General features: G+C 35.3%; 1 protein-coding gene across 3 annotated transcripts in view; it reads right to left on the bottom strand.

Moving 5' to 3' along the window:
- Nucleotides 1-831: 831 nt before the first annotated feature.
- Nucleotides 832-23,364, bottom strand: part of ninaC (STKc_myosinIII_N_like and MYSc_Myo21 domain-containing protein ninaC) — a 61,571-nt gene continuing 39,038 nt past the window's right edge. The window contains exons 20-29 of one of the 3 annotated variants that reach the window (XM_071592719.1): nt 20,602-20,751; nt 19,984-20,105; nt 15,787-15,876; nt 13,049-13,233; nt 11,663-11,856; nt 10,468-10,547; nt 8,936-9,320; nt 5,922-6,140; nt 3,731-3,812; nt 832-1,572 (exon numbers count right to left, since the gene is read on the bottom strand). In XM_071592719.1, coding sequence (XP_071448820.1) covers nt 1,273-1,572; nt 3,731-3,812; nt 5,922-6,140; nt 8,936-9,320; nt 10,468-10,547; nt 11,663-11,856; nt 13,049-13,233; nt 15,787-15,876; nt 19,984-20,105; nt 20,602-20,751 — 1,807 coding nt within the window. In that variant the 3' untranslated portion in view covers nt 832-1,272. Of the gene's footprint in view, nt 1,573-3,730; nt 3,813-3,897; nt 3,910-5,921; nt 6,141-8,935; nt 9,321-10,467; nt 10,548-11,662; nt 11,857-13,048; nt 13,234-15,786; nt 15,877-19,983; nt 20,106-20,601; nt 20,752-23,364 lie in introns of all 3 variants that reach the window. The other 2 variants (XM_071592720.1, XM_071592721.1) reach the window with 2 other exon arrangements.

Raw genomic sequence — 23,364 nt, 5'->3', positions numbered from 1 at the left:
AAATCTTAAACAGTAAATTTTCATGTAATTCTATAAAAAGGCCTTGTATTGAGGGATTAGGTAAATTTGCTATATAAAGTTTAGATAACAAATGCGAAGAGTTACAATTTTATAAAAATGTACATTTATGTTTCTCATTGTTTATGACAATAAGGTGTTGGAAGTTGTATCGTGGAAATTACTTGAAGGATTGTTTGTCTCATGCCAATCATAAAAGGGCAAAAGTCATTCCAATGACTTAAATTTATTATATCTTAGTAATAACCCAGACTTGTCAGCAGATATTATAATTCTGTGAAGGAAAACAAATGTATTATTCCCTTGTTCCATTTCATATACATGGATTATAAAAAAAGAAAAAAATATGGATAACCTTAGATGGTAGATTGTCACTTTTGAGCTATAAGAATAAATTCAAAAAAACCTGCCCAGTTGAATTTATAACCGAGAAGGCTATAAGGTCCTAATTATTTTTGATCAGTCATGAATTAACCCATTTAATGGTGACTGCAAATCTTTGACTTCATAAGAGTATGGCAGATTAAAACATACCAATAATGTTTTAAAATTACCCATCATTTGATCTGGTGGATATCAGGGTAGACAGAAAAAATAATTAATTTTACAGAAAGCTATCGAGTAATTTAAAGGAATTTTGAAATACTTTCATACTTTCCTTTTGCTTTTTATTTTGAAACCAATTTTATTTTGGAATTTGCTTGTAGGTTAAATTAAGTATTGCCATTGCTGCTATTAAGTAATCTGGATGAGTGGATATATTCTAAAAAAATGTAAAGTTAAAGTAGAAAAATAACCTATTGATACATGAAAGATGTTTGACTTTGGAATTTTATTTATTCCTCCAGTTATCATGCACAGTTTGTTTCCCTGAATGGCATGTTTTAAAGAGGTAGGTGCGACAGGGTAAATATGTTCTTATGCTTATTTTGATCAGTAGGTATTTTTCTTCCATTTTAATCAACATAAATACAAATTGTATAAACTCTAAAAAGATTCACTGAAGATTTTTTGATATCATTAAATGCCTAATGAAAACCAAGAGGACTAATTCAAATTTCTTCTGCGGAATTGTTAGAGCCAAATATCAGCATGTTTCCATGTAAAACACATTCCTACACATTATGCTAAAAAAAATGATTCCAACTTGCGAAAATACCTTTATAAATGATGATACTGTATGAAAAATGTAAATTGCGTAGCACAACTGTCTTGCTCCATTATGCACAAGATTAAAATGCAACTTTTAGTTCCTCATAATTCTTCCTCTTCTCCCTCCAAAACTATCCCTGGTGCCAGTTGATGCACTTTGTTGTCATCTTGCTCTCTCCACTTATCTGAATTCCTTCTTGGTCTTGAAGGTGTGAATGAGTTAAAAGTAGGGCCATTCATGTTTCTGCCCGAGTCTGGAGTGTGATTGGAATAACTTCTATTGTCACCACCCCTGGCTCCATAGCTGCTAACACCACCAAAGGAAGCATTAGATTGACCGAAGTCATCCAACTGTCCTCGCTTGAGTGATGCTCGACTGTAATTTGTCTTGCGCAGCATACCCTTGATGTTATTTATTATAGATGAGAGCAGTCAGAGGGAAATAGAAAAAGACAGGTGAAGTTACTCATTATTCAGTTGGTCCAGAGGATGTAAACTAAATCACACTAAGTTTATTTTTTAATGTTGTGTTAAATAATTAATTTTTTATATTGATTTTAATAATGGTGGGAAAAGACCCCCTGGCCTATATTAAATAAACCAAATGAAGAATGAAGTTATTGTAGTCATTCCATTCTATATATTAATATAATAAAGGCCATAATGCTATTAAGGCTGATCCTATAGCAAAACAAAAATGAAATTGCTGTTTCTGTCTTTCACTTGTCTTTTATCTTATGAATGGACATACATACAGTAGTTAAGAAAATTGTCAAAATGACATATGGCTATTAAAATTAGGAAATATGTTGTGATACATTTACCATTTCACATATGAGTTTATATGAAATGATAATCCCTTCAATAGTATAATTGAAGAAATGGAGTTTCCTTATTATGAAAAAATTATTTCATTAAATTTTATTTAATCAAATTTTCCTCAAGATTTTCAAGAGTTAAGAAATTGACATATGCTTTTTAGCCCTTCTTGTGTCTATATTAGTGAAAATTAGTACTAGATGAAAATGCAATAAGCACTGATCGCTAAATATTAATTAAGCTATCTACATTGTATCATTGCTATCAAAGTCGGGCATTCATTGAAGTATATGGTTTTAATTACTTCCTTCCATAACCATTGCAAAGTGTTAATGAAAAATGTACCACTGATTTTTCTCAAAAAACTGAAAGAAAATATTTAAAATGTTCATGAATTTGGCTATGCATCATTTTACCACTTGGTATTAAAAAATGAATTTGTGTCACAAGGTTCCTTGCTTGCTTTGTCCTATCTTTGTGACAAGTGCAAGAGCCAAGAATGATGCCAATCTGTTTTGATGGCATTCAACCTATGAGCTTTACACTCATGAAAGGATGGATTCCCACATTCTTGAATGATTTAATGCTACGCTCATTGATGTTTCTCCCTAATTTTGCAATGATTGTTGATGCATGCTTGATGCCTCTTGTGAGTGTTATGGTGGCTAAATTAATGGCATTTGCATGTTGTCTGCTTAGGCATGACAATACTGATGATTTATTTATGATGTATGAATTTACTTACTTCAACACTTAAAGGTAGTGAATTCTCTCCACGCAAAGTGCATATTTTAATATGGATCATTATGATGGACCATACCCCCTCTCTCTAACAGTGAAATATTATTTATGGACTAAATTTTAGGTGTTATTTTCGGTGTCTGCTAGAGATACAGTGTCAGATATGGGATCTAATAATTTTTATTTAGGTGTATATTAAAAGACCATTTAACTATACAAATAGAATGTCTGAAATCAAAACTACTCTCTTTGTTTGTGATGTCTTGTAATTGGTTTTGAACCAGGACTTCCTTTTTACAGAAAAATCTCCCTTTCACTGGTGAAGGAAAATTTTAAAGGTGTTCGACTCTTCAACTGAAAGTCTACAATTAACTTTACTGTGCAAAAGGTTTTGCCCGTTCAACCATTTATTTGAAACTTCATGCTCATGGAAAGGTATGTAAATGAACAATTGCTGTTGAAAACATTGCTTCTAGTTTTCCCATATAACTCCCTGCTAGCCCATAAGTCTTAACCTTGCCCAATTAAGTCGATAAATAAATAAATAAATAAATAACTCCAAATATATTGTGAAAGTAGATAAAATTTTAGAGTGGTATGGTTTGTGATGGGAAATAAAAAAAATATTAGCCATGGAAAATCCCATGCAAAAATATCACTGAATTTTAAAGTTAAAAAAGAAAAATTGAATAAATGGTGAAATGATCTTTATTTTTTCTCAATCACCTTGATGTAAGAGTTGACAAACTTTGGCTTTGCTAGATCACCCTTGTGTAATATCGTTTCCATTTTGATATTTTTTATCATATTCAATGAGAAATGAAATTCAAGCAATCATCCCATTTTTTCAGTGCAGACTCCATTATTCAACCTATAAGCCATTTTCTTATTTATATCTTATCATTAACCTTATCTGCCTACACAGACCAGCCATCTTAGTAGTAAATTTAAATGTATAAGTGTACTAATTGAAAGAAAAATATGTTTAGTGGAGTCAAACCTGAAAGTTAAATGGTGCTCCATCCTGGGATGGGTTTCCTCTGGAGGCTTTCATTTCCATTTCGTAGACTGGATTAACTGGCCTAAATTATGGAAAAGATGATCTGTATTAAAGTGTGTATGCACTTTGGTTTTGCCTGGAGTTATTTAATATGGTGAAAAACTTACCTTAGGTTAGGGCTGAAAGACAAAATAATTGTTAATAATTTAATTTTGTAAAAGGTGAGGAATGGAAAGAGTGGTTATTATAATTCATTGAACTGTGATTATAAAGCTTTACAGGACTTTATTTCGTACATGAAAGTTAGACTTATAATTCATGAAGGGGGCATTGTAAGGTTTATTTTCATTCACTGTGGAAATTATTGGCTAACCTGTATAGGATATGTAGTATTATGAATTTATTGTTGTTGCATTAATGGCTTATTTTCAGATGCATTTGAATGTACAGTAGAGCACCAATTATCTGAAGTAAATGAGGGGAAGGCACCTGAAGATAATTGAAAATGATGAGTCATTAGGTAATATTATTGTGGAGTAGGGTTTCAGAAGACTTATAATTGTGATAATATACACTCTAAAGTTATGTAATTAAATGACTTTAGAGCGACAGGAAACATTTTTGTAATAGAGTAAATACCATTAGCCACCAACCTTGAGGTGAGAGGGGAAGAAACACGAGTGGATGTGGGGAGAGGAAATGTTTACTGAGAACAATGAATAATCTGCCCATTAGGTATTCTGAAGTTGGATAATTAATGCTCTAGTGTATGTTGATGAAGTGACAATAAAAATTCAGGTACAACCTGAGGTACATCATTGCTACATCAAATGGGAATGCTAAATATATTTGTATTAAAAAAATGAAATCTAATATTCTAAATGGGAATTATATTATAGGAAATGTTTAAATACTAAATAGTATTCATGTTACAAATTCATTTAGATACTCTAATATGATGCATATTACTATTTACATCCCATCTAATAAGCATCTACAGTAATCAAATATGTTAAAATATAATTAAAGTCTGGATATTAATGATAATAAATTGGATGTCAAGTTCTGGTCAATATTAGGAGTGGGCATATTTAAAAATATTAAAATTAATTAAAGGGAACATTTAAGGCTTGGAAATGCATGTTTAAATGTAGGCGGGAACCATCCGAAAGTCAAGTTCTGGTCAATATTAGGTGTGGGCATGTTTAAAAATATTCAAATTAATTAAAGGGAACATTTAAGGCTTGGAGATGCATGTTTAAAAGTAGGAACCAACCAAAACTATATATGAAATTACAGTTAATAGATACCTTGTTCAGCTTTTCCATATTTCGTTAAAATTGATCTCTCATTTTGTAGGGCAAAAAGCATTATTTTGGTGTGGAACATCTTCCTAATTAAATTAATGATAGCATATAGGCCAGTGAGAGTTTTGTTTTCAGAGTTGCTTAAGTTGGGAAAAAAGTTTAAGTTAAGATTTGAATGGGATGTATTTGGGTGAATTGTCCTGTTATGACTGGAGGTTAGTCGAATTTCTTATTGTACAATTGCTTTAAAAACTTATTTATTTTAATGATAGATAGTTAAGCGAATGCCATTGCAAAGGGCATTTGTAAGGAAGTTGGTGGTGCACAAATCCAAATTCATATCATATTTGTACATTATTTTAGTGCAATAATAGCATATCTGACTTTTGCACTTTTTCATAATTTGTTCAGTACTTTTGATTTTAGTCTGGATGGATTCTGATTATCCTTGAGCATTCAAATATAGATGAGTACTTACATTTAATGCTGTACCTATTATAGAACTTAAGAAAAAATAAGTTTCTAATAATGTCCGTTGACACACTGATGCTATAATGAATCATGTGTCCATATTTTCTTGGGTTTTAAGCAAGGGCACTGCTTTAAGTATTTGGATTAGTTCTGAAATAGACTTGAGCATATATGCTTGATAATGAGGCCCATAAACGGGCACAAAATTTTGATTTCTGAGGGAAATTTAATCTTAAGTGACTTTGCTGTCATTATTTTTAGTCATTTAAAAGTATGTTCAACTCTGAAGCCAAGTTTTCTGATTACTTATCTCTGGCTGTATTTTATATTGGCTTCTACGGCTCTCAATAGGCATTATTCTTTATCATTATGCATTGTCTTTTGTGAAGTGAGAGAGACTCTCTCGAACTAACCGGTTATAGGGCACCTTCTTTGGCCCAGTGGCTTCTGCAATTCCTTCCACATCTCCAAACAAGGCGTCGATTCTTTTTGCCAAGTTGTTGTTGTCCTCATCAGTCTCCGATGATAAATTGTTGTCTGTGTCCTTGGTGTAGTCATTGTTCTTCATCTTAGTACTGAACTCATCCTCAAGAGAAGCCCTTGAAGAAGTGTTTAGGTCTCCAATGCTGTCACTATGTGAAATCCCATAAGGCTTGTCTCTTTTAAAGTTGTATTGGCACAATTAATATACAAGCTGGTTTTAAGTTTTGTACTATTGAGGTCAGATATAAATGGGGTAGAATAGCAACATGTCTTTCATTTGAGAATATTCATGGTTTAAGGTAGTCAGTGTAAATTGTTAGCTCATTGATTCCTTCCCCAATATGTTCATTAGACATTAGTAACATAAGGTATAGTAAAGGAAATTCTTATGCCAGTGTTCATTTCAGATAAGCTTAAAGGACTGTGTGCTCATACATGAATCCAAGAAGTATTTGAGTATTATGACAATGTCTTGTAATATATTCTGAACATTGGAGTTAGTGTTATGTGCCCTGACTGTGAGGTCATATTTTACAATAACTTATGTTATGAGTATTCTAAAAGCAACAGATAAAAATCAACCCCAATGCTGGATTAACCTTGTGACCATTTAAGTAGCAAGCAAGTATGAATTCTAGCTCAGCAGTCTAGTGAGACTAGCTGCAGAGCAGTTATATGAAATGTTATAGTAAAAAATAAATTGTCAAAGAAGGTTGTGGGAAACCTTATATTTAAACTTTATTTTACATACTACATTGTTACTAAAGTCTCTGTTTTAATTAGATAACTATGTAGGCACCTAGAATATGTAAGGATGGTGAAAAATGTTCAATGATGATTACTGAATGACCAGCTAGGGCTGCAGAGTAAATATTAACAACGTTAAATGATATCTACCCAATGAACTGTAATATAAAAATGATTATTAGCTAACAGAGCGAATAAGAGGATATGAAATAGTTTCCATATGAATTACTTTATTGAACTGATGGTCAATGATTTAATATCATATTCATCAGTGACATTAACTTCAGTAGATAGTGATATATCTATTAATATCCTTTTAGCTACAAATTAGAGAAAACATAATGATTAACATACTTCTAAATGGAATGTAATACCTCATATAATTTTTTAGCACTGAGCAGGCTAGGTAGCAATATATATATATATATATATATATATATATATATATATATATATATATATATATATATATATATATATATATATATATTTATATATATGTATATATTTACATGTATATGCATCATTTATATCATAGGTGTCTAAATCATGAGCCAGAAAAGCATTAGTAATTAGGCATTGGAAACCATCTAAGCTGGATTCTTTATGGGTGCCATAATTTTTGCAAAATGAATATATACTCATATTCATAAAATGGAGTAGCAGAGCTACATACATATAAGGTTTATTTCATTGGGACATTATTAATAAACATGCAGTAATTCCACTTCTCAGAGAAGGTTCTAGCCCCTTTGCAGGGATGCCCTCTATAGGGTAGGCTTATGGTATTAACTGCGTCATTAAAATTGTCAAGGGCGGATGTGTTGAAAAATATGTTAAGGTAAACCTAACCAGCATAACATTTTTAAGATTAAGGACAATTATACTTGTTGAAGTGTAGTGGTTGTGTAGAAATATCATATTTTATTTTAGTGGAACACATTAAAAATCTCAGTGGTTATTTCAGCTTCTGATGTAATACTTTATAATGTAAGTGGTATTTAAGCATGCTGTTTATATTGATTTCAAAATATAACATGTGATAGTAAAAAATGGTAAAATAAGTGGATCTGAGTTTTTTGGGAGATGGTTGATAGTGTTGGGAGTAGCTAGGGGAGATTGGATGGGCATCCCAGTCTAATGAAATTTAGTGCAATTATGATACATAACAAAGTATTTACTATGAGTTTATATCCATAATCAGAATCATTCCAGAATTAAAATGCTATCTGCTCCAAACAACATAAAACCAGTAAGTACTAAGCACAGCATATATCAAGTACATATCAAAGAACATGCGCAGGCTTGTGGAGAGGTTAAGACTCATTTGAGCTATTTAAGAAATATTTTTTGGCATATTCTTTCCATCTTAAATGGTTTCTCTGTAGTAATTCAAGATAAGGGAAATAGAATATATCTTGTAATGTGTGGTCTGGTTGCTATATGATGTAACATAAAATGTCAATTATTATTTATAAGAAAGTCAAGTTCAAATCTCCCAAGTTATAACGTGGGCGCTTGGTAAAAGAAAAACAAATGGACAGGAAATTTCAATGACGATCTTTATGTATGCAAGTCATGGGAAAAATTTTAATTTGAGAGTAGTTGATTAATATCAAAACTCAGTGGGCACTAATTGGACGATTTTAGCCTGGCACAATACAATGTTCTGTTGGAAAAATTTTGAAAGATATCAAGCTCTTACTTGGGCTAATTTTTTTATGACAGTGAACTCATTAATAGCCATACTTTAAACATCACCTATCATTGCATCAATTTAACAAAAAATGATTTTTCGCGGAAAAAGACCTCGTTGTTGTCATGCAAAGTTGGTTTACTAGGCAATACAGTTGACTCACAGTCTTGCAATGACAGTATTTGTTATCATGCCAACAATATCTACTTTTCATAGGATTTGGTATAAGGGATATCATATTTATGTTTTAGAGAACTGTAGCTTGAGTGGTGGTAATGAAAAAATACATCCTATTGCTTCAATTTTTCAGGGAGATGAAAAAGCAATGCTTACAGGGGTATTACTATTGGATTTAACCTTTAAAAAAAATAGCATCCCATGATTTTGATGTGCCTAGATGCTAACAGTCTGGAATCGATAGCAATTTGAATTAAAGTTAAAAAGATCCAAAAAGACTCAGCACGAGCACATTTGTCTCGCGTGAGTGTGGATCCACCTTACCTGCTGTTCCCAGACACGCCTCCGTTAAACTTCCTTGGCTGCTCCCTGAATCCGGGCGAGGGTCCAGGGCTGTAGCTGTTGCTTCTCGCGTCGTTCGAGAACAGACTCCTCCTCTCCGAGACGCTGACCGACTCTCCTCGGTCCATGTCCATCGAGGAGGATGATGGCTCGAATCGGTTCCGGTTGACTGGAGGTGGCGGTGCCGGATTATCCGGTGCCGACGGCCTTCCAATGTTCCTCATGGGGCCCCGGTGACCCTGTGCGGACGGAGCGTAGCCCACCGCAGTGCCAGAGTTGGGGTAGCGGCAGAATGGCGCTTGCGTGTGGCCGATGGAAACGCGGCGACAGTCAGCTTCCCCGCGCTCGCCGGTCTGGACTTCTTGGTCTTCGTTCGGAGGGTCATGCGTGGGTTGCGGGTTTCAAGTTAGTGGCGGTGATTATATGGTTGGAGAGTGGAACGATTGAGACGTGGGTTTGGAAGAGGCTGGCAGACTTGCCCGAACGTATACAAACGGCGTATTTTTTGGCATGTTTCGTTGTGAGATGATCGAGGACTATTAAACTATGATCGCAATTGGAGATATATTTGACAAAGTGTGGAATATTTTTCATTGCGGAATTAATAAATAAACGCGAAGTAAACTAAATTTGATAATTTTATATGATTCAGATGTTGATGATGAGTATGTGTAATTATTGAAAGTATAATGGCGAAGCGAATACGATGAATTTTACCATTCGTTTCTTTTTATAATTAACGCCAAAACCGTAATTTAAGCGTATTTTTCACATGATGACACCAGGAAAACTTTAAAAAAATTTATTTTAAATTGATAACACTAGCAATAAGTATTGTACATCTAATGCAATACGTAGACCAGTAAAGTTTATTTGACATTTGCTTTTCAGAATATCTCCGTAATTTTTATAGTAATTGGACAAGTGTGATTAATAAAGCGCCCTAATAATAATAAATATACCCTAAATAAATAAATATACTTTACGGCACTCAAGAATTAAGTTACTTTATTTCTTTGTTGCTTTTCTAAGGGGATAGCCTTACGTCATTTTATATGTTTTGGTCCTTATATATCTTTCCTCATCGTTACTTTATGTCACAATTGTACAATCGCTCTAATGATCGCTACTTACTCGTACCTCAATCCCTCTGGTAGTTTTGAAATGTTGGCTCTCATTTTTCATACGTGCTGGAGTAAATCCTGTAAAACGTAACTTTTCTTGTGGGCATTCAATGCTTACCCTGCAAAATTCGGGAATTCTCCGAAAATCCGTCGCTAGAATTTTTATTTATAGTGTAGTGTCCCATATTCATTCCCCCACGTTTATTTTTCAATTTAGTAAGTTTTTGTTGACCTCAATATCAAAACTCACTTGCAGAAGCAAGTGGCAAGTCAATACCCCCGTCAGTATTATTTTGACCTGAATTCTTATTGATTTAAAGTAAATTTATGTACAAAGCAGAATGCCAGCGTAAATGATATGGGTCATATGAAGATGATAAAATGGCTTACCACGTGTGTTTTTCTTCCTTCCACCCTTATCTCTTCTCCTTAATGGTGCGTCCCAGTCGAATTGGTCGTCAATCATTTCCCTATTTTGGTGGTCACAGGCAAGAAAGAATAAACATTTTGTTGATTACATTTAATGTTTGATTTATTTCAGCTCGCGCTCCAGTCTTAATGAACTATAAAATAATTGAAATAATTCCTTCCCTCCTTTACTTGATCAATATGATATCAACGTTTCCGGTAAAGGAATTATTTCACTCCCTATCTTGTACTTAATTATATAAAAATCAAACTCCGTTAATTATAATAGCATCATCCATCGTTCTTCTGAAAATGTTCACGCGACTCCCTCCCTCACGTGTATATGGGTCCGTGAATGTTAAAAATTAATCCTTTAAAAAATGATAAGTATGGGTGCCTATCCATCACATGAAAATTAATATTGTAGACTCTCAGTTTATCATCAACACCCAGTTCTGCATTACCCAATTTTTTATGGTGGCGGTCTATCATGTAAATGGTTGATGTTCATTTCGTCCTCTTCACGAATTTTGAGTGGATTTTTTTCTCTTTCCTTCATCACTTAAACACTTCCCCTCTTTCTTATCCTTTACCCATTCCACCTGATGGTTGCACCCTCTGCCACGCACCTGTTTGGCGGATCGCGGTGTGTATGTGTAAATGTAGAACTTATATTCTTGACATATTTCCATAGTGTCGAGTAAGCCCTTCTCATGAATTTATCGCCGCATCTGAGCATGCTATAGCTTAATTTGAAGGTTCAGGAAAATAATTAGCTCAGTGACATTTATCCTGATTTAGCGTTTGTTTTATCAATGATTCCTTAATTTATTAATTAATGATTCGTAAGATAAGAATTTATTAGTGTGCCAGAAATATAAAATTAGGTTAAACGCCTTTTGAACAGGATCAGAACTGTATTAATATTTAGCACTTCGTAGTGCTGTCGTGATATTTTCGTACCGTCAAGGCTATGCGTACGAATCAAAATGCTGATCTTGCGGGTATTCATCTCGGCTTGGGCGATAATGTATTATAACAGCATGCTACGTTTGTGCGCACCAATTAAAACATCTGGACCACTTTTTCCATGAGATAGAAATGGAAGGCGAAAGAGAGAGTAGGGCGGGCGGCATGAGATGGAGTATTTCATTATGACTTAACCGTGACAGCTTACCCAGCCTTTGCGGGGTCGCAGAGCGCTGAAGTGTCCCAGAATTGAGGTACGTCAATCATGCGGAAGGGTAGTTTGGTGACCGAGGGTTTGGGCAAGAAGTCCAACCGTGTGCGCCCAGTGTCGACGTTGGAGAGCGGGACTTCGTATCGGCAATGCTGCAGCCTGCTGATGCTGCTTTGATTGTAAAGGTGCACCTGTAAAAGGGGTGAAACAATGTGAGTAGGCTTAAAGTGAGCCCTTGCGGATGAGTTTATTTTGGTTAATATTGGAATGCATCTGTATTTTTTAGTTATAGTAGATTGGGAAATAAGTGCACCTTATTCAGATGACGAAGAGGAAAAACAATTTTTATTTCAGATGAACAGAATTTAAAACGGAAATTAAAAAAATGAGCGGTAGCACAAAATGATTTGAATAACTTAGGCCTGGTTTCACCAAACTTTCTTTGATCCACAATCATTTACTTCATCGGCTGTTATTGTTTATCTTCAATTAACAATTACTATTATTTGGCGTTTTATTAGCCTAACTTCTTTGATTCTTGGATCTTTAAAAATTATTATATTTCGAATTTTCTTACCTATTGCTATCGAGTTACTTTGGCGGAATGCAGGCAGAAGTCAAATCAGATTATGATCTGAAATTGAGAACTGTTATTGGTGGATCTGGGTCTTAGCAGTAATAAAAGTATTGTTAGAGTTTTTCCTCCTACATATAGGTGTTAATGGAATCAATAATAATACTATTAATCTTGGTGTTTCAAAGCAAATTACACATGTATGTATATGCCATATACCTACTTAAGGTTTTTAAAAATTTAGATAAGCGACTAAGACACGGAACAAGTCCATATTAATATGACATCAGTGCGAGAGAGTAATTCCTTTCACACTGATGAACCTACCGAATTATTTAAAACGTCTATTTTTTCTTTTGGGTGTGTTCCTTTTCTGTGTGTGTGTGTTCTTTTTATGTAATCCATGAATTCCATTTGAATACAATTTCGAGTGGAAAGATAAGCTAATTTCCAAGCTTGATCTGTTTTTCAGTTATGTTTTTCCCTGTGTTCCAGAGATTTTGGAGCAAAAATATGAAAATAGATTCAGCGAGATAAATGGAAATTGATTTGGAGTACCTCACTATAAGATCAATTCTTTTGATATCCCAGGGAACCATTACTGGATGACCATTATTATTTTGGGAGCTAAGGAATTTTACAGTGAAGTCTCAATGCAAGGGTTTATTGACTGGAAAGGTTTTTAATTGATCGAGCTTAAATAACGAACCAAATAATATGACATCAGGTAGAGGGAGAATGTCGTCTGGATTTATCTTGGGTGGATATAATGCGAGTTAAAATAGGCTGAACACTCCAATCTGTCGTACCTGTTGTGAGAAGTACACTAAATCTTGCCTCCTCGCTGCTCTGTAGTGAAGGAGCACCTGGAAGATTGACTTGGCCTTCCACCGATGGCAGTATTCTCGTATGAAATTAGCCGTCACTTCGTCCAAGTCTTTCGCCCCCGCTCCTCCCACTTTGTATTTCTTCCGGCATTGATCACCCCGGAACTCTTCGGGTGGAGCGTGAATAAACGATAAAACATGACCTTTTATTCGCAGATGAAGAACTTACGAGGAAGCTAACGAAGAATATAAAATCCAACAGGCAGTAGGTCTAAATATTTCGTCATTCAACTATTAAACGTTATGAAAGCACTACATTTTAGACCAGTAATTTCAATGAATTATAATCTAATTATATCGGATGCTCTTTTTCAGGAGAAGCTAAACAGATAGGAGATTAAGTTTACGAAAATTTACCAGGCGAAAGTGTTTTGCTCAACATACGTGATGCATGATTTGCAAGTATCAGTAATGGCGTTGTGATTTGCGTTTACATTGCTATTACGCTGAAAGCTGTCACTTCCATGTGGCGGTTGTACATTCTGTCCGTAATCGTGTGTTTTTGTTTCTGTTTCCCCTTTTACATGTTTAAAGCCGAGTAGGGAAAGAGTAATATACACTAAATCCAAAGAAAATAAATCGAATGGCTGCTTAGGTAGGTTTTCCGAATTCGGCAACGACAAAAGGAAGTGGGGCTGCCTGCAAAAAAATAGTATAATGCCATTCAAATTAGTGAGTGTTTTGCTGTCCGACGAGTGAAATTCTGCTTCATGCTGAAGATGTAAATAATCTTTCGTCTAAGTTGGGGTTATACGACTCTGGTTTCGGAGTATACTCTTCTATTTGTTGTTTTTATGATTTTATACCATATTTAATTCTATACCCTCTGCGTTACTTTTGCTATACTTTCGTGGAAACTAGTTTATATGCAGAGACTCTGGGAAAGGAATTTTAACAAATCGAGTTTTTGCTAATTTTCTCAATCAAATGTGAATTGGTGAATCCATGCTGAAAGGACGTCACCATGGCTCGTTGGAAGCGTTACAACAGGTCGTGACGAGGGAGTTTATCAGCATTTCGGACGCCGCCTTCCAAAAAGCGCACGAGGCGCAGAAAACCCTCTGACAGAGGTGTGTGGACGCACAAGGGTGCTACTGCTAAGACTTTTGAGTGAATGTATCAATCCTGGTAGTATCGACTCGGTCCTAATATTAAGGACAGCCTTGTATATGTGTGTATATATATATATATATATATATATATATATATATATATATATACACACACACACATATATGCTGATACTCTGGCTGACTGAATTGGTAACTGTGAAAGGTTCTTTTAGTGGTGGGTTTTCTTGCTTCTCAATGCCAAGCTTCTGACCAAATAATGATAGAATTATAGGAACAAATGACTGTGGATGTCAACGATTTGTGCGATTTCAGTGAAGGTCCTTATCGTCATTTTTCCTTGATGTTTCTCGTTATTAGATAAATTCAACCAAATAACTCTCCTATTATCCTGGCACTATAAGATAGACCTAGTTTTGGCCCTACGCATAGCCGACGAAATAGGTATTTAAGTTTTGTGAGTAAGATGGAAGATTTTTTGGTTGTCTTTATGCTCGAGGTGTACTTAATATCGTAGTTTATTCTATGGAGGAGGTCAAGATGTAAAAAAAAGGAAATGGATTCAAGGGATAACTAATAACTACATTTTTAAAAACTTATCTAGCAGCGTTGGTTCTACCTAATTTCTAATGAAATGGTAGTAACTTATTTAATTCACTAGAAAAATTTTACTCGGGGTATCAGTAGGAAAATCTGAAAATGAAAAAATGTTTCCTATGTAAATTAAGGATTCGGTGAAATGTCTCATGACCACCAGACTTAAAAACAACCACAGAAGCAATTGAACCTAGATTTCTACTCGCGCGAAGTGTGAAAGGGTTAGTGCTTCAATAAAATTTTGATTTATTCGCTAGATTAATGTTAAATATGCAAAAAATATCAATCCAATAAAATGTGAAAAGAAAACTCAAATTATTGGCTCTTTTAATAAAATGTGCTTCACAGACGTCGGAACCAGTACTTTGAATCGCAATTTTCAGTGAAACGGTGGCTTTCATTCGAGGCCACTATATTGAGCCCCCCGTAGGGATTTAATTGGATGCTTAATACTCCGTAATAAAGACCAACTACTTCTCCGTAATAAAGATGACTGTGTTTTAAGTTAGATGATGCTATCGGTACACTTCAAGCGAAATTCATCATGTATCTTTGATTGTAATTTTTACTTTAATTGCATTCAGGTATTACTTCATTTAAGGATGGTTGTATCAAACAACTGCTTCAGTTATTACTCCAGTTATTTTTTTATAATTGCTGTCTGTTTTACTCAGGCAAAAACTGTAAAACCATAGATTATCTTTACTTTAACGCGTCCATGTTTTTTCACCTACTTTGACGTGAATACACTTCAGAAAAACATCACAACAAACATAACAGCAAATGCATTACATTGGATTCTATTCATTCTATTTAAGTGGCCAGTTGTGAGATATTTCACCGTTGAGAGGGATTGTATTAACGACATATTGACAAGAAAATATTTGATGAAAAAAGAATTCAGGGGCATTAGTTAGAAGGGCATCTACGGATTAGTTTACTGATACCAATTGGGAGAAAACTTGAGCTTTTGAAATAGTATGTCCGTCTTACTCGACTGGATTTTGAGCGCGGCTTCCTCCTTTGACATCTCTTTAATCGGCTTCTTCATCTCTTCGGATTCTTTCTCCGCCTTTTTTTTCCCTGCAAAGTTCATCCCATCTCAAAAACAAAAATGATTCGGAGATGTTGCTCTAGCTTGAAAATTTTTAATTAATTTTTTTTCAAAGGCAATTGTTATTGCTCTGCGGCCAAATTTTCAAATTTAATATTCAACTTTCTTGAAAAGTGAAAAATTAACTGGCAGTCTAAGAAAGACAGCTATGGCGGAAGGAAGTGGACCTTTATGAAATTGTTTAGCTGCAATCTGCTTCGGATTAAAGGAAATTTATTTAATTGGAAGAGTAACGTAGTCTAATATTTTGTATTCTTCCAGGAGGATTATAAAATGCGATCCGCTCGCTCAGCCGTGTGTGTTATTACGGTTTAAAATCTCTGTTTAGTTTCATTCCAAGTTATGGTCTCCTTTTATAGAAATTAGAGAAGCCATTTAATGGACGACGGGTAGTCTATAGCTGAATATATTTAAACAAAGTTCAATAATTATATTATTCCATTTGAATAGTTATTGCTTTCTTTAAACTCGTATTTAAATACGCTCTTTAAAAAAAATCTTTATGGCGAATCTAAAGTTAAGTTTCCAATATTAACCTGTGGCGCAAATTGTAAATTATAATAATAATAACGCAACCATTTCAGTTAATTATTGTTTTTAAATTACATGTTTTTTAAATGCGCCCAGTTTTAATTTAGATTTTATTGTTTTCAGGGCGAAATGTGTTCTCATCCGTGGTTCTATTACACTCAGAAATACGCTTTGTTTTAGTTTTATATGCCATTAGGTAATTCTAGAAAAGTATACGTCACAGAAAGGGATTATTGAATTGAAAACAAAACCCCACTTATTAATTTCTTTGGAAGGTAATTTATTCAATTTCAAAACAGACAAAGTGCAACAATTTTTCGATACATATCGACGTTTTAGACAGTGGTTTTGGTTAACAACAATCGAATTCAGTATCATCATGGACAGTTATTTAGAATATGATTTATGTCTTTTTACATTTGTGACAGTTTAAACAAAGACATTTAATATTATAAGGCCTTGTTTACATAGAAGTTTGCGAGATTTTTCTGAGAGGTTATCTCACAAACACCAGTTGATATACTATATCTCATTTTCATCTCTTACCAGAAATTTCTAAAAACAGCTGTACATTTACAAATAAACGACTAGATAAAAAGGACAATTATTAAGTAGGAGTTTTGTTTCCCATTCAGATCCATTTAGTGGCATATTTAACATTATTGTTATTATTAATAAAACTGTGTTTTTGGATTATTTTTACTTTGGAAGAGATGGAAATTTACCGTGGTAGCGTGATATTTTCCCCAATTCAAGGAGAGTTGTACCACGTTCCACGCGTAAATGTTATTATTGACTATAAACATCAAAATACTTAAAGATCATTAATTACACAAACAAGCATATTAATATTGACTATTGTAATATCACCGTAAGCTGCCACTAAACTCCAAATAAATGAAGAATTAATCTATAGGCCAATTGCATTATATACACATTTGTATGATGACAATGTAAGTTTGGCAGTATCACTCACAAAACCCATTTTATTGTTTAGTGCCTCTTGCGATGGCTGGTGGTGCTAATACGCTTAAATGGTATTTACCAAAATGTGTCACCAAAATATGAACGTAAATAAATGAGTAATTTTCCTCAGCTATCCTCAATAAATCAATAATTCGTCTCCATTAGCATCACCATGCCAAATACAATAAACTCTAAAATTTATAAATGGCACATTAAATAGCAGTGACACATTCTATTAGGTTAACATTCAACTTTATTTAACATTGCTCTATCTTCTAAGTTGAGGGTTATTAGTGATTATGATGTTAATTTAAGGTTTATTAAATATTTTAACATTATTAAGAGAAGTGGATAAAGTTTTGGTCACTCGATTTAATAATATTTATAAGCATTCAGGGTCAATTTCAATTTGAATTATATTAAAGAGAGTCACATGATTCTGCATTGATATTAAAATTAGAGTGGAAAGAACAAATAATTTAATATTTACGTTGAAAGAATAGCTCATTTAAAATTAAACCAAGCTTACTTATTGTGGCTATCTTAAGTTTACACACTTACATTTAACAAGTAATGACATTGATCTTAACTTAATACGATAAGACAAAGGACGTAATAAACCAAAGTAGCATAGCTATTTATTGGGCAGGTTGGTGGATCATCATTATCCTTCTTCTTTAAGCAATAGCGCTTTTCATATTTTTTTAACATTTTTCTTCGCGAAAAGCAATAACTGTATGCGCCAAATTTTATCATCTCACTTTTTATCTGCTCAAAATTTCTTTGAGCCGAAGGTCATATATCGTATATGCCAGGACAACTTTTTAATTGACGTTGAATATTTGCAAATTTCAATCTGTGGAATATTTTCAGAAACCTGCACAACTCAAGCTACGCCACTGAACATAGGACTTATTTATAGTAAAAACAAATTAATTGGTAAAAGTAGAATTGTATGAGGGCATTAATTTTAAGGATGTTCTATACCATAAGGCGTATTTCCTTTTGCAAATTATAAGAGATCTTGGAGGTGGCAATGTGTTAATACTTCTAATGCCGTAGAATGCATTTTCATGACATATTAGCCTAACTGGCCAAGATGCTTAAGGAACGAAAAAAAAAACATTTCAATGAACTCATAAGCAGTAGGACGCACAAATTTGTCTTGCTATTTAGTTCGAGTAAATATCATTCCCGCGAAAAGAAATGAACCTCACAATGGCCATGATTAACTTAAAAATACCGTATTGCACATGAAAGAAATTGGAAGACGGAGAGAAAATATTATTATGCGGGAGCCAAAAGCCGTTTCTCTCCCGGGAAAGCGAAGTGTAAAACTTTCAAGCTTGGGGAATTTTTAAATCGTGATACATTTCTATATTTATTTTGATTTATTGAAGATTTATCGTGGATAATTAATAAAAGAAAGGGCATCTTTCGAGGACTGAAAATTCCTCAAGTACTCTTGAAAAACTCCCTTGGAAAAGCCGCCTGAAGAGCAGTTTACTCATTCTTTCTAGCAATCCCCATTCGGCACAACTCACAATGTGGGGCTGTTTTAATCGCTTTATCTTGTTGCATGTGTTCAGTTATCCCCAACCTATGGGGATTTATCCCTGGAGCCATTTGAAGCTATTTGAAACTTGAGAACTAAGACGTTGATTTGGAAGTGAGGGGCAATATTTCCTGTGAAATGGGTGTGGACATGGCTCTTAAATACAAAGAGGACACTTGAATAGCTGAATTATCGAATACATAACTAACATTAAGTTGCATGGGAGATAAAAATAACATAAACTAAGGATAACATCGCTAAAAAAGACTAAGGTATTCGGATGTTACTCGCTCTGCTTTCACCTTATAAGTGAAGTGAATACAATCACAATGCTACCGGGAATTAAATTTTATCATTTGATCTAGTTTCTTAAAAGCCAAGTGCGCCATCTAGAGTAGCGCGCCATGCGTAGCCTGACAGTGGCGCGTTATTCCTTCGGATTACATCGATAGGGTCAAAATAACATTAAAATATCTGTAGAGGGAAGTTAGCACAGCTATTTTTTTAAAACAGGGTTATATTTTTTATCCACGTGCCAAAGGAAAAGCCAATGGGACCCAGGGAATTTTGACAAACTGAACAATATAATATCCCTCAGGGGCAGGGAGTCAAAATATCTGGCTTCGCGGGGAGAATCGAAACGCACCAACTTTTTTTTTCTTCCCCACCCTCTTTTTGAATTTTCCCTGCTCTCTCCCTGCTCGCAGTACATGTGGTGTCCACCCAAAGCCCCTTACGCGCTAGAATCGCTCTCCTCCTCGCGCCCCCCCCTTATCAAAATAGAAGCCACATGTCTCGTCACTTCTTGCTAGAGTTCCCTAGTTCTCGTCCGCGGCACCCTCCTCCGCGTCCGCCTCCGTCTCCTCCTCTTTGCCCTCCGTCTCCTCGCCCTGCTCCACCTCCTCCTCGCCCGGTGGTGCGGGCGAGGGCGTGGTGGGCGGGGTGGGGGTGGGTTTGGGCTCCTCCTCGATCGAGGATGGGTGTGGGGGTGGTGGAGGTTCCGTGCTATCATCGCCTCCGTTACCGGCCTCTGGTTCCTCCTGCGACACCGAAGCCTGCTTCTTCACTTTCACGTTCCGCTTGGCGAGGAAGGCGCGCATCATCGACTGAACCTTGACGATTTTCTTCACCTGGATCTCGTAGAGCCTGCGGGGAAGGTCAGATTTCTCCGATCAGAAGATTGGTGAAGGGATTAGTTTCGAGGAGTATTTGTGGCGACGTTCCACCGAGTGAAAACAAGTTGACATTCAGTAACATCTGAAACGGTGTCGTCAGTTTTTAAAATAAGGAGGGAATTTCCTTTCTGTAAAACATGGTCGGTTGAGCGGAAGGGATGAAAATAGTGGGTAGCAAGTTGATTATATTAGGGTGACTAAAATGTTACGAATATTTTCTGAATGCATGCGTCATCTGAGAAGCTTATTAGCCAGAAGGGTGGGAGACATCTCCCCGGATTTAGACACCCTTATTACGCTTTCTTTTTTCATCAAACGGACAAATTGGACATCCTTAGACTCCAAGCTGGAGGCTCGGATGGATTACTTACTCATCCCTTCATAAGCCATATGGGGATAAGTCTTATAGGGGCATTTACGTATCCCTTATCACAATGTACTTAAAATGTACTTGTTGCCATACCAACCTTGAGAGGTATTCTTCGTTGTAGTACTTGAGGAAGACCTTTGATTTTCCTATGGCAAATCCCTCCATTTTGAGGCGGACCATTAATAGCCGGCAGTTATCCATGTTCATTTCCACCGTCTCATCGAAGTCGAATGCAAGGAACTTGTACCTAAAGAAACCAATATTACATCTCAAATTACAAAAAGTAATTGCGAGACATCATAGTTTATTTACGATGCACCTCTTAATGTGCGTTTCATTTTAAGATGGAATTTGTCTTTTCTTTTTCTTTTTGTGATTTCTAATATTAGGTAGGCATTTTATGGGGCAAGAGAACTACATAAAGACCATTTACATGCCTTTATGTTAATTATTAGTAGATGCGTTAGTGAATTATTTTTTGCGTTCCATTTAGATTTGGAAGGGAGTATCTTTGCGAATAAGGAGCACCTTATGTACACTAAGCCTTGGAGTGTCCTTGGGTGAAACGCTCATGTGATGAGAGAGAAATCTCCTTTGCTAAGATACATACGTAAATTTGCTTCCTTGACTATAGGTATCGAATTTCAGCCCTAGTATCAACCCGCGATAAACTGCAAATTTGGTTAAGGTATTGAAATATTTTATTATAAGCTCAAAACATTCCTGAAATGCAGATTAGTGAAGTGTATTGTACCTTGCACGTGGAATAATATTATTCTGAGCGCAAGTCAGAGCAGGTGATCAATTGGTGAACATATTAATGAGTTTATACACTTGTCAAGTACTTTATTCTAAAAAGTTTAGTTTTTTCTTAACAGAAGAACTGCTAATTATAAAAGTTTGTTTCTGCGTCTGTAAAATTTTCTTCCTGTTCAGAATAAACGTGGAAGTTCAGAGTAAGCGTGATATTATAAGATTATTCTATCAATTGCCATTGTAATTTTATCTGATCAATTATAAAAAAATCTAGCTTTCACTTAACTTCAATGCCCTATTTGTAACATCTGCAGGAGTCATTACATCTTCTACTAACTCACAAATGACTATGTGAGCGGACATTCTACACGGAATATCACTGTATTTGAGCGAGATCTCAATCGACATCTTTCATTGCCGGTCTGATTTGATATCGCTTGACGTTCAAAGGTGTGGTGAAAATTTACTGATTTGGTTGAACAAGTACAGTTATATTATTAGTGCATCAAAGTTGACAACGGGACTAGGAGTCGGTAACAATTGTTTCTTTTATATCCTACTTACTTTCGTTGTGAACTGAGATGGTTGTTTACTGATATCAACCTTTTGGGTTGTGCGCTAACAGAATCCTCTCAGTTCATCGCGGATTTGTTCATAACGCTTAGTCCATCCAGTCAAGTCGTCGTTATGCAAGTTAATCGCTGCACCAACTTATCCTTACTTAAACTCATCAATGCATTCAGTACTATATTTTTGCAGGCACATTTCCTGCATCATCAAAACTGGCCATCAATCCAAAGATTGATTTGACCCAGCCCTCCACTCATCCCTTTTTTCGGCGAGACTCTTCATGTCTATATATCTTTTCTCTATGAAGTCTGTTATTATTTGTCCCACGTATCTCATTCTGGGCCTTCCTCTGTAGTTCTTATCTCTCATTTTCCTTTCGGCCAATGCCTCCATTAGTCTCATTATGTACTCGTATCTCAGTATGTCTGGTAAGGTCATCCATACTTTATGCTAGAGTTTTCATGAGACTACTTCAATCTTATCTCTCCAATAGCTATTATAACCGACCATTTGATCCTCATTATTATCATGTACCTTCATACATCTAATACTTCCGATATTTTATTTTCTAATGCGGTTTTTTCCATCCCTCAATACCTTAGAGGCTGCATGCTTAAAATTTACTACCATATTGCTGCCTTAATTCCAGGACTTTGTTTCTGGCTTCAAGCATAATTTTCTTTTGGTAGATCGCTTTATTTTCCTAGGATATTGAACTTATTGTTTTTGTCCTGGCTCTTCTGTCTTTACTGATTCCGCTTCCTGATAACAATACTTTTCCACTTCTTCTCTTTATCCTATTTGCTTTCTTGGACTTCTCTGGTCAATGTGTGTGTTGACAAAACCACTTCTGTCAGAAACTATAATATTTATGTTGTGGGGGATCGAGATGGTGCGGGGGCTAACGTACTGGCTTTCCACCCAAAGGGCCCGGGTTAAAACCCGGCGGTGTTGAATATTTTTCAGTGGTATCTCGATCCCTACTTGAGGTGCTTTGTGGAGGGCACTTTGAGTGAGTGCGCCGTCCGTCGGATGGGACGTTAAGCACTGGAGCCCTTGGCGCCTTTCGTAAAGAGTAGGCTAATGCCGAAGCCGGGTTTCTCTCCACCCTTCATCCTTTCCTGTCCATCCCTATGACGCAAAAGACCTTAGCTGTCGGTCGCCTCCCCTAAATACTACTACTAACACTTTGTGTTGTTGTTGCTAATCTTCAATTGATATCTTTCAATCGCCTTCTCTGAGAGACACGCTTTCTCCTCAGACCTTATTTTTCTGCCAAAACATTAATGGCATCCGCAAAGCGGAACTTTTTTATGCGTGAATTCGTAGCTCAGTAGTATTTTTTAAATTTCATTTATTCCTTATGGTACATTCTAAGACACATAGCGACAAGAAGTACTTCACTTGTACTCTCATTTACGTCTTTGTCTTCTAATGCTAGTTTTGTAATGGGATATCCTCACTTTATGTGCAATTCATACCATAAAACGTCATTTCTTTGTAAATGGTTACATTCAATTGGTTTTTCCTCACG

This window comes from Hetaerina americana, unplaced genomic scaffold (genome assembly GCF_022747635.1).
Source record: "Hetaerina americana unplaced genomic scaffold, ioHetAmer1.1.p SCAF_5, whole genome shotgun sequence".
NCBI lineage: Eukaryota > Metazoa > Arthropoda > Insecta > Odonata > Calopterygidae > Hetaerina > Hetaerina americana.
Note: the sequence above shows the minus strand (reverse complement) of the source record. Positions and strands in the feature narration are given on the sequence as shown.